A 12,744-nucleotide genomic window follows, 5' to 3' on the forward strand; every position below is an offset into this window, starting at 1 on the left:
ATAATAATAATAATAATAATTATTATTATTATTATTATTATTATTATTATTATTATTATTATTATATAATAAATAATAACAATAATAATAATAAAACTAAAATATCCAATATAAATAACAATAAAAATATCGAAAACTACTAACTACCTCCACCCCACACTAGAAGTAGAGCTCTATAAAATATTTGTAAGACACGTCATCTCGCTTTTCACTGTGTATCTCAAATCCAAGCTGTATCATACCAGTTCAGCAAGTGTACTGAATCGTTGCAAATAATAATAAAGGATTGCGTTTTACTAAAATTGAACAAAAAGTTCCCAAATTGATTGAAATAATATATAAAATTAACAACAATAATAAAATGGATCCTTTATAATAAGAAAAATATCAGAGATGAGGTTTACTTCGAATCCAACCTTGGTGTCTAATTTGATCCTAGTTACTGAATTTCTTTATGGAATTATTATTGAATTCTCTTTATTATTCTTGCCCTAATGTCTTAGTGACAAAACCTTTAATTCCAAAGTAACCCCTAATTCCTTAGTGGATTTAAGATTTGAATTAAGCCTTACTGTACAGGAATTCTCTTATTAAACTATTGCATTTGCAACCATTTTAATTGGTTTCATGACCTACATCTATCCCTAGACTACAAATTCATGAATTTCTCATCTCAAGTAGGGATGCCAATAAGCTAGGCCGTCTTTCCGCGGCTTATGGCTTGACCTACTTATAGTCTGGTCTGACTTGACCTGGCCTATTTAATAAAAATGATAGGCTCAGGATTTTTTTAAAGCCTGTTAGGTCTGACAGGCCGGTATATATATATTTTATTATTTTTTAATGTTATTTTTATTATTATTTATTAATAATATTATTTCCTATTTTAAAATCTATCAATTAGGCAATCACTCATTATATTGGGTAGCGATTCTATATTTGGTAGTCGTTCCATATTCGGTAGCCGTTCAATTAGGCAATCACTCAATAGTTGTTCTATATTTTTTTTTAGAGGTAACAATGGGTGCGTTTGTTTCAGGATAAAAATCTATTCTTTGAAACCAAAAATCATTTTTAGTGTTTAAAGGGTGTTTGTTTTTGATTTTTTAAAAATCATTTTGTTAGAAAAATCATTTTTTGTTTAATATATATAAATATGTACATTGGTATTGGTATGTGGAGAGCAAATTAGTTATTATTTTATTAGATTTGATTAAATTTTTATTAGTTTCCCTTTTATATAAAAGCATAGTTTAGTCTATTTAAAAAAAATATAAAATATAACATTTAAATATTTTCATGTGAATAAGGCTTTTAAATAGACTTTCTGGTCGGGCCAGACTTTTAAAAAGGTCAGGCCAAGCCGAAAAAAAGCATATGATAGACCGTAGGCAAAGCTTAGGTCTAAAAATTTAATTGTAGGGCAAACTCATGCCTTTCAAAGTCTGGCCTGGCCTGACCTATGCCCACCCCTAATCTCAAGCATTCGTAAAGTCCACTTTCGTTTCAAAATACGAATCGTAGAACATTTTAATGTTGATCAAGCAATAAAAAGCATTAAGCATATAGATGAGAAAAATAATTCAATAAAATCATTCATATAACTAGAAATCAAATCAGAAAAATAAGGGCTTCATCTTGTTACACTCATCCCTAACAAATAGGGTTTAGTTACTCATGATATAGGTAGAAAAGATAGAGATTAAAGAAGAATTACAAGAAGGATTCATGAATGATTCTTGATAAAACTCCTCCAATAGTGTTAAGAACAGTCGTCTCTAAGTATCTCTACTACGGCACAAGTCTCCAAACTTCCCAATAGTAAAAAAGATCCCTAAAAAGTGGGAAAAAAAACATGTTTTTAAACATTCAGACGCGTGTCCCGCGCTTCAGGCACGGAATTTGCATTTCTGACGCAAGTGGACAGAGTCAAGAAGGCCTAAATGCACTCCAGACGCAAGTCCTTGCGCTGCAGGCTCACAACATCTGATGTCTAAAGTATACTGCATTTTTCTCCTCTTTTGATTCTGAATTTGGTTCTGGTGTCTTCATGCACATTGTAGCTATGGATCTTAGCTTTAAGTTTCACTTGGTTTGACTCCAATTGGACATCTACAACTCCAACTATGACTGAAATACTCCACATAGGTCATATTGATTTCTGCCCAAAATTCAGCACTGCACTAAAATAAAGAAACAACACAAAACTACAAAAAAATATCTACTTAGTCAAGGAAATAAGAACATAAACATTTCATTAAATCAAAGAACTAAAATCAACAAAATATATCAAATAACTCCTTAAATTAACTAATTATTAAAGATAAATAAGACTAAAAACAATGAAAAATATGCATATGATGAAGAATCATCACTATATAAGGTCATCAACCATCAAAAGGGTATATAGTTCTACAACAGAAAGTTCTATAGTAGAGGTTGATTTGTGTTCTAAATTTTTGTATTTGATTCTGTAACACCCCGGCCATTACTGTCAGGTATTATTTAAAGTGGTTTGTTCTATCATAACGTTTGATAATCTAATAAAAAAATTAGCTCTTACCCCAAGTCTTAATAATATTGTATCGACGCCAAATTTAGAGAAAGAATGCTCTTATCATAGCAAATTACTAGGATGCAAATAATTACGAATATTCAAAATTACTAGGATGCAAATAATTACGTAATGAAATCACTGTAACACTGTGAATCCTTTCAATGTTGGCACCCAACTAAGTTTGAATTAAACTACCCATACTTAGATAAAATATATCAGTATTTGTTTTGAAACAATATGTACATATAAAACAAAAAAAATAAAAATATGTATTTTAATGTGCTTTTGACCCTTGTAATAAATAATTTTTTCCATTTTAATTTATAATTTTTTTTCATTTTAACATGTTAGGGTTATTTATTTTAGTTTTATGTCATTCCTTGTTTTTTGGTTTTTGTCTCAATAATACATATTTATTTACTTTAATCTCTCAAATATTTGACTTATGTTCCATTAGTAACTGTATGCTAAAATGAGTAAAATAAAAAGCGAACCAAAATTCAAACAAAAGTATATTAGAGTCACCTAAACAAAATAAAAAGTGTTAAATTGAAATATAATATTATGTCGATCATATTGAAAAAAAACTTTGGGACCTAAATAAAAAAATGACTATATTACAAATATCAACATCATATTGATGTATGAGTAAAAATTAGTTTAGTGAAGTGTTTTAAAATTAATAATTGAACTAAAACTAAATATTTACGTGAAACAATCTAATACATTTTATACGTTTATTAATTTATCATCCAAATAAAAAAAAAAGTAAATGTAATGTCGTTATCATACATTCATAATTAAGTAACATTGCGCTTTGTTAATTCATAATCTATTTTTTTTTACTCAAAAATCAGATTTCCTATGTTAATTGTTCGGTAAATTTTGATGTGTATATTTTTATAGAATCTTGCAATATTTTATAAAATAAATTATTGTCTTTCATTACACAAAAATCCCTCAAAGAAATGGAAAGGAGAACAGTAATTACAATTTAGAAGCTATTAATTCTTAATATTTAATTCATCACTATCGAAAAAATTTAATTTTGTATAAGCATACACAATTTCCATAGTTTAGTTAACTACATTTTAAAGTAAAAAGGGAATTTTGAATAAAAGAAAACAAGATCAAACAATACGGAAGGTCATCGACGGATAATTTTTACTAAACTGACGAATATATTGTCGTATTTTTGGATGTTTTAAAAAGATAGATATAAATTGAAATTGAATCAACTGTTCAAAAGGTTTCTCCATTTATTGCATGTATCTTAGACTGCCTATTATTAAGTATTCTAGTCATAATGAACAAGATTCTAGGTTGAAGTAACTAAATGTTGAATAATTCCAATTTGTATATCTTTTAGCTTGTGTTTGAGGCTTCATGTATTTTCTTTGTATTTCAGAGATCTAAGATGGATAAATACTTCATAGATTATCAATGTATAATAAAATTTTAATTTGGCGTGTACCTTATTGTTAGAAAAAACAAATGAAAAACATATTTATAATGTGGCTTGTACCTTGTTGTGAGAGAAAACAAATAAAAAACATGTCTTAATATATTTTTTTTGTCTAAAAGAAATTGAAATTCTCAGTGGCTGATATTTTATTTATTTTTTCAATTAAGGAGGATAAAACCTAACCCTTATTAGATTACTGTGCGTTAGTTGAACATACATTAATTTTTTGTAATGCTATCTTATACGCACACACTAACACTCGGTAGAAAAAACAATATATCATAACTTTTTGATATGACAGTAATTTTTTTTTTTTAATTTTACTAGATAAATGAAATCATACGGCTGCCCCTTTATTATAATTATAAATACATTTTATTTCTCTATTTTGTCATTAAAAATTTGTGTCTTTCACCATACGAAAGACTATAGTACATTTTATAAATCATTTTAAAATACTACCAAAAAATATGTAGTGTATTTTAGCGCATATTCGACGTAGACAAAGTTGTTTTCCTACAAATGTTGAGCACCCTTAAATTATGTTCGTAATTTGAAAATTAATTAGTAAATCAAACTCATATACTATGGACTGAAATAAAAAGAGAAAAGATAAAATAATAGTAGTAGATGGATAGTCATTGTAGTGACTTGAAAACAAGGTCATTTAATTGTAACAGAATAATAAAAAAAATGGTCAAATAAAAATTACAATCTCTATTCCATAATAAAATATAACATCCTCAGTTGTATGTTTGATCATTCATTTATCGATCCAACCTCATCTTGTACGAGTTGTAAGAAACTTTGATTGGTTCGTTGATTTATACTTTTGTATATTAATTCAAATAAGTAAATTTTAAAATATTTAATTTCAAATGATTATTAAATTTATTTAACCTTATAATGCTTAACATAATTCCTAAGAATTATTATTTTTTAATAAGTGGGATTCAACTAACTTCGCATTTACTTTTTCTCATTACACCATAAATAGATTGACAGAGTACCGTCAGGTATTATTTAAAGTGGTTTGTTCTATCATTCCGTTTGATAATCTAATCCAAAAATTATCTCTTATCCCAAGTCCCGATAATATTGTATCAACGCCAAATTTAGAGAAAGAATGTTGTTATCTTAGCAAATTACTAGGATGCAAATAATTACGAATATTCAAAATGTGTGTACTGTCGAAACAACTATACGTTTGTTATAACTTCCTCTTATCTTGTTGTCAATTGTCTACTCTATAAAATGGGCATAATATTTCACATCTTACACATCAAGAAAGAAAAGTGAGAACAAGTTTACATCACAGACATACCTAAACCTTAAGATACACGGGTTTGAAAGATGGCTGGTGGAGTCTTAGTCGCTTCAAAAAATGGAAGGCATTATGAAGGGAAGGTCACATCATTTGTGTTGGTCACATGTTTGGTGGCGGCCATGGGAGGTCTACTTTTTGGTTATGATCTTGGTATTACAGGAGGAGTGACTTCCATGGAACCATTCCTTGTCAAATTCTTCCATGGTGTTTACAAGAAAATGAAAGATGAATATGGGGACGAGAGCCAATATTGCAAATTTGAGAACGAGCTCCTTACTTTGTTCACATCTTCCTTGTATCTTGCAACATTAATAGCTTCTTTCTTTGCTTCCACGACTACAAGAATGTTTGGACGTAAGGCCTCAATGTTTGCGGGTGGCTTGTTTTTCCTTGTTGGGGATTTGTTGAATGGTTTTGTTGTCAACATTGAAATGCTTATCCTCGGTCGCCTATTGCTTGGTTTCGGTGTAGGATATTGTAATCAGGTATGAATTGGTATCAATCTTATGCTTTCGTGTTATGATGTATAAAAGGTCAAGAATATTGTCAGACTGATTGCATTTAATTCTGTTTGTGGCTCCTAAACAGTCTGTTCCAGTGTATTTGTCTGAAATGGCTCCAACACAGATCAGAGGTGCACTCAACATTGGCTTCCAAATAATGATCACAATTGGAATCCTAGGTGCAAATCTTATCAACTACTGGACTGCCAAACTTGAGAGTGGATGGAGAATTTCTTTGGGTATTGGAGTCGTCCCAGTAGTCATGTTGTGTATAGGATCTTTTTTCTTAGGTGACACGCCAAACTATATGATTGAAAGGGGCCAAAAAGAAGGAGCTAAGAAAATGTTGCAAAAGATTCGTGGCATTGATAATTTGATGTGGAGTTCCAAGATCTAATTGATGCTTGCGAGGAAGCCAAAAAGGTGGAGCACCCATGGAAGAATATTACACAACCAAGATACAGGCCTCAACTCACTTTTTGCTCTCTCATTCCATTCTTCCAACAACTCACCGGCATCAATGTTATCATGTTTTATGCACCTGTGCTTTTCAAAACTCTTGGTTTTGGAAACGATGCTTCGCTCATGTCCGCAGTAATTACCGGAGGTGCCAACGTTGTTGCTACTTTTGTTTCCATCTTCATTGTGGACAAGTTTGGAAGAAGGATTTTGTTCCTTGAAGGTGGTGTCCAAATGTTTATTGTAGATTGTTGTTGGAAGCATGATTGCTATCAAGTTTTGAGTTAGCGGTGAAGGATCGTTTACCAAAAATGAAGCCAATCTTCTCTTGTTCTTTATATGTGCATATGTTGCAGCATTTGCTTGGTCTTGGGGTCCTTTGGGATGGTTAGTGCCTAGTGAAATATGCTCTCTTGAGGTTCGATCTGCAGGTCAAGCTACCAATGTTGATGTGAACATGTTGTTCACATTTGCCATTGCTCAAATTTTTCTTACTATGCTTTGTCACTTGAAGTTCGGACTTTTCTTCTTTTTTGCTGGCTTTGTGCTCATCATGACAATTTTCATTGCCTTGTTTCTTCCCGAGACAAACAACGTCCCCATTGAAGAAATGAGTAAAGTGTGGAAGTCTCATTGGTTTTGGACAAAGTTTGTTCCTGATGTTGTCATTGATAATGACCACAAGGTGGTTGCTTGATTTTGTTTTTAAGGAAATGCTCGTCGAGTAGACCAAGATGTGTGATATAATTGTTTCCGTAAAATTAGTTTGATTTTTTTGTAGTCCTTTTGTATCTACAAATTTATTTATAATTGTATTCATTTAAGATTGGTCTTTGACAAATTGATGTTTTAATATACTGTACTTGTAGTTTGAAGACATAGTTAGTTTTCTTTAGTTTAATTTAATACTTCGAAAGAAAAATCATTATCCAAAAACAAAATATAGCTATAAAATTATGTCCTTTCCTAACTAAATTTCATGGAAATATTTGTATGTTATAATAAATGACCTATTGGTTTTTGGTATGTGAAGATAAATTAATTAGTCTATTATAGATTTATATTCCCATCAGTTTAGTTAAATGAAAATTTTAATATTAGTGAAGTTCGTCAATTAAAAATTACATCAATATACTTAGGCCCAAAATAAGTTGATAAAAATAGTTTTTAAGCTGTCTTATTTTTTTCAAAAAAGACATTTTTTATCAAAATATATTCCTATTCATAAACTGAGTTGACACATCATCTATTTCTAAGTTACTAAAATTCTTCCAACAAACATGTTAACCAATAAATTTGAATATTTATTCATTCTAAATATCAATAAACAAGCGGAAAATATTGATCGAACCATACAAGTTGTACTAGGATACATATTATTTGTGTTATTTTTGAATGAAACTGTCAAAATCATCCAAAGAAGTTTGGAAAAGGAATTTTACCACGAACAGACTTACAAAACCAAAATAAAACTTTTTATGACGAAAGTAACAACTAAATAAACAAATATACTTATCTTAAAAAGAAAATACTTATTAAAGATCAAAATATATCAATGCATAATAACACTCTTGATAATTTAAAGAAATTTTGTTGTGATTTATTTATGCCAGTTCAATAAATGTAAAGTTTTTAAAAGCACACTAGCACGTAATGAAATCATTGTAACACCGTGAATCCTTTCTATGTTGGCACCCAACTAGGTTTGAATTAAACTACCCATACTTCCATAAAATATATCAGTATTTGTTTTGAAACAATATGTACATATAAAACAAAAATAATAAAAATATGTATTTTAAAGTGCTTTTGGCCCTTGTGATAAAATTTTTTTTCCATTTTAATTTATACTTTTTTTTCATTTTAACATGTTAGGGTTATTTATTTTAGTTTTATGTCATTCCTTGTTTTTTTGGTTTTGTCTCAATAATACATATTTATTTACTTTAATCTCTCAAATATTTGACTTATGTTCCATTAGTAACTGTATGCTAAATAGAGTAAAATTAAAAGCGAACCAAAATTTAAACAAAAGTATATTAGAGTCACCTAAACAAAATAAAATGTGTTAAATTGAAATATAATATTATGTCGATCATATTGAAACAAAACTTTGGGACCTAAATTAAAAAATGACTATATTACAGATATCAACATCATATTGAAGTATGAGTAAAAAATAGTTTAGTGAAGTGTTTTAAAATTAATAATTGAACTAAAATTAAATATTTACGTGAAACAATCTAATACATTTTATACGTTTATTAATTTATGATCCCAAAAAATAGATAAATAAATAAATGTAATGTCGTTATCATACATTAATAATTGAGTAACATTGTGCTTTGTTAATTCATAATCTATTTTTTTTTTTTACTCAAAAATCAGATTTCCTATGTTAATTGTTCGGTAAATTTTGATGTGTATATTTTTATAGAATCTTGCAATATTTTATAAAATAAATTATTGTCTTTCATTACACAAAAATCCCTCAAAGAAATGGAAAGGAGAACAGTAATTACAATTTAGAAGCTATTAATTCTTAATCTTTAATTCATCACTATCGAAAAAATTTAATTTTGTATAAGCATACACAATTTCCATAGTTTAGTTAATTTTATTTTAAAACAAAAAGGGAGTTTTGAATAAAAGAAAACAAGATCAAATAATACGGAAGGTCATCGACGGATAAGTTTTACTAAACTGACGAAAATATTATCGTATTTTTGGATGTTTTAGAAAGATAGATATAAATTGAAATTGAATCAACTGTTCAAAAGGTTTCTCCATTTATTGCATGTATCTTAGACTACCTACTATTAAGTATTCTAGTCATAGTGAACAAGATTCTAGGTTGAAGTAACTAAATGTTGAATTATTCCACTTTGTATATCTTTTAGCTTGTGTTTGAGGCTTCATGTATTTTCTTTGTATTTCAGAGATCTAAGATGCATAAATACTTCATAGATTATCAATGTATAATAAAATTTTAATTTGGCGTGTACCTTGTTGTTAGAAAAATGAAAAACATAATTTTAATGTGTCTTGTACCTTGTTGTGAGAGGAAACGAATGAAAAACATGTCTTAATATATTTTTTTAGTCTAAAAGAAATTGAAATTCTCAGTGACTGATGTTTTATTTATTTTTTCAATTAAGGAGGATAAAACCTAACCCTTATTAGATTACTATGCGTTAGTTAAACATACATTAAATTTTTGTAATGCTATCTTATATGCAGACACTAACACTCGGTAGAAAAAGCAATATATCATAACTTTTTGATTTGACAGTTATTTTTTTTCTTCATTTTACTACATAAATGAAATCATACGGCTTCCCCTTTATTATAATTATAAATACATTTTGTCTCTCTATTTTGTCATTAAAAATTTATGTGTCTTTTACCATACGAAAGACAATAATACATTTTTTTAATTATTTTAAAATACTACAAAAAAAAAATATGTGGTGTATTTTAGCGCATATTCGACGTAGACAAAGTTGTTTTCCTACGATTGTTGAGCACCCTTAAATTATGTTAGTAATTTGAAAATTAATTAGTAAATCAAACTCATATACTATGGACTGATAGTAGATGGATAGTCATTGTAATGACTAGAAAACAAGGACATTTAATTGTAACAGAATAATAAAAAAAATGGTCAAATAAAAATTACAATCTCAATTCCATCAGAAAATATAACATCCTCAGTTATATGTTTGATCGTTCATTTATCGGTCCAACCTCATCTTGTACGAGTTGTAAGAAATTTTGATTGGTTCGTTGATTTATACTTTTGTTTATTAATTCAAATAAGTAAATTTTAAAATATTTAATTTCAAATAATTATTAAATTTATTAAACCTTAAAATACTTAACATAATTCCTAAGAATTATTTTTTTTAATAAATGGGATTCAACTAACTTCGCGTCTACTTTTTCTCATTACATCATAAATAGATTGACAGAGTACCGTCAGGTATTATTTAAAGTGGTTTGTTCTATCATTCTGTTTGATAATCTAATCCAAAAATTAGCTCTTATCCCAAGTCTCAATAATATTGTATCGACGCCAAATTTAGAGCAAGAATGCTGTTATCTCAGCAAATTACTAGGATGCAAATAATTACGAATATTCAAAATGTGTGTACTGTCGAAACAACTATATGTTTGTTATAACTTCCTCTTATCTTGTTGTCAATTGTCTACTCTATAAAATGGGCATAATATTTCACATCTTACACATCAAGAAAGAAAAGTGAGAACTATAACACCCTGAACTCAAATTGAAATAAAAAGTAAAATGCACTAGTTTTAAAGAGATTCGCAGCGGTTCCAAAATAGAGTATATATATATATATATATATTTGGTATACTTTAAGGTTCAAGACATCACATTCACACTTACACAAAATGCTAGCATAAAAATTTTCAATAAAAAAAATTCTTAATATCGAATATAGTTGATGTTCATTAAATAAATACTTTTGATATAAAAGCAAGTTCTAAACTTAGAGACAATTAATTTCTAACTCTGAAAAACCGATAAAAATAACACAATTGATCAATCAAATTTACAAAATCTAAATTGTTCATAAATCAACAAAATACGAAAAATCACTCCCACCCAGTATCACCTATTTAGAGCGTGGATCCCCAATCGATAACCTGAAATAACTGCGCTCTCGCAAGCGCCAAACACAAGCAATGAGGGGTGAGCTTCGAAAACATGTAATAGTATAAAATAACTGAGAAGAACACGTAAAAAAATATTAAACACCGTAACATATCAAATCACAACCAACAAGAATAATCAAGGTAAAACATTGATACAATCCACAACATCAAGTAAGTAAATACACAAATCAAGTAATGTTATGCATGCTCTTATACTCTAGACTCCTCCTCTTTCATTGGTACCATTCTAACTCTGAAGTACTTGGTTAGGAGGCTTGATACTATGCCACCACACAAGTGGACGGACAATTCAAATTAGCCATGTCCTCATAGATCCCCTCAACTCAACCCGAGACACATATACGCGACAGTCGAGGTAAACGTGTGTTGCATGGTAGCTCCCAACATTTGGAGTGCTACCTCTAAGTCACTTAGGAATTCCCCACCCGAATACCTCCAAGGTCTAACAATCTTGACCTAAGGCTCAACAGCAGACCGCCACGATCGGGCTCATTCAGTTGTACTTCCCCATAATCACTAGGCTTGTCAGGCCCTACCTATATGATGACCAAATAAACTCTACTTCAAAAATTATCAACAACTACTTTCTCCCCTCGTTGTCCTAGGTTACTTACTCCATTAAGAGAACCATCATTGGTACAGGTTGAATTTGTCACTATTCAATTAAACACAATACGCATTTCATGATATTCATCAAGGTGGTAATATCACAAGTCAAGGAGTACACATCGTTATTGCAGATTTCCATAGTCATACATTACATTCAAATTTTATCATCATATACGTCATCTCAAACAATAAAGGGTCTTCACTCACATATAATAAATATATTACTAGATCGTTCACACACATCACATCATTTGCAAGGTAAGTAATTACAATTCATCACATTTTATATCATATATCAATATCAAGGATAGATATAAACAAGGCACAAAATGCATCAATTACACAATTCTACAATAATTCAACTATCACACAATCTTCAAAAATTAAATCAAACAACATCCTATAAAAGTTTCTAATTCACATTTTAACCTCACAAAATTCAAGTTTGCTCATTAGTCAATTATTACTCAAAGGGCTTCTGCCATACGTAGCGAGCCCCGAATGAATTGTGGGAAATACGGTATTCCCGTTCATCTCACTTAATTTATACTCATGCATTCGAACTCACTCTCACCCCATACCTCAATGTGACGCTTTCATAAGATATAAGGATCATAATGATTTTCAGCAACCATGAGATGTCGACAACACGCAACAAACGAGTCCAAACGCATCGACGAATTTGCAGAGTCAATGAAACATGACTGATAATTTACGCGCACTATAAAAATCAATGTTACATAATTAAAAAAATATATTAAGAGAATAAACATATTCAAAACGAAGTGAAACAAGTTATCAAAAAGGCCTCACCGACGTGTTGGAGCACCGATACGGTCCGACATCAACTTCCCCTTGAAGGTTTCGACGAGAGGAATCCAAAAAAGATATCGGTTTTTTAAGATGATGTATGTGTTGTCCAGAATTCAAGAAAACAGCCACGACAATGGTGGAAACCCTTTTTTTAAAATGTAACGGTTGGCGATTTCGAGCATAGGTAACGAGAGAGGGTGTTTCATGGAGTCCAAATATGGTCTTGGTTTTCGTTTGTGATAGTCGTGGTGGCCGAAATCTTGATCCAAAGGTGGAGGTGTGATTTTTGACAAAGATAAATAAGACGTTT

The 12,744-nt window shown here is 29.7% G+C and overlaps 1 protein-coding gene and 1 pseudogene across 1 annotated transcript in view; one reads left to right on the plus strand and one right to left on the minus strand.

The window, feature by feature from the left end:
• Positions 1-5,375: 5,375 nt before the first annotated feature.
• On the plus strand, positions 5,376-7,008 carry LOC101505113 (sugar transport protein 10-like; annotated as a pseudogene).
• Positions 7,009-12,217: 5,209 nt separating this feature from the next.
• The window catches only part of LOC140920778 (uncharacterized), a 21,966-nt gene continuing 21,439 nt past the window's right edge, over positions 12,218-12,744 (minus strand). Inside the window, 1 exon segment of the mRNA XM_073369608.1 lies at positions 12,218-12,342. Within this exon segment, the coding sequence (XP_073225709.1) occupies positions 12,218-12,342 (125 nt within the window).

This window comes from Cicer arietinum, chromosome 6, assembly GCF_000331145.2.
Source record: "Cicer arietinum cultivar CDC Frontier isolate Library 1 chromosome 6, Cicar.CDCFrontier_v2.0, whole genome shotgun sequence".
Taxonomy (NCBI): domain Eukaryota; kingdom Viridiplantae; phylum Streptophyta; class Magnoliopsida; order Fabales; family Fabaceae; genus Cicer; species Cicer arietinum.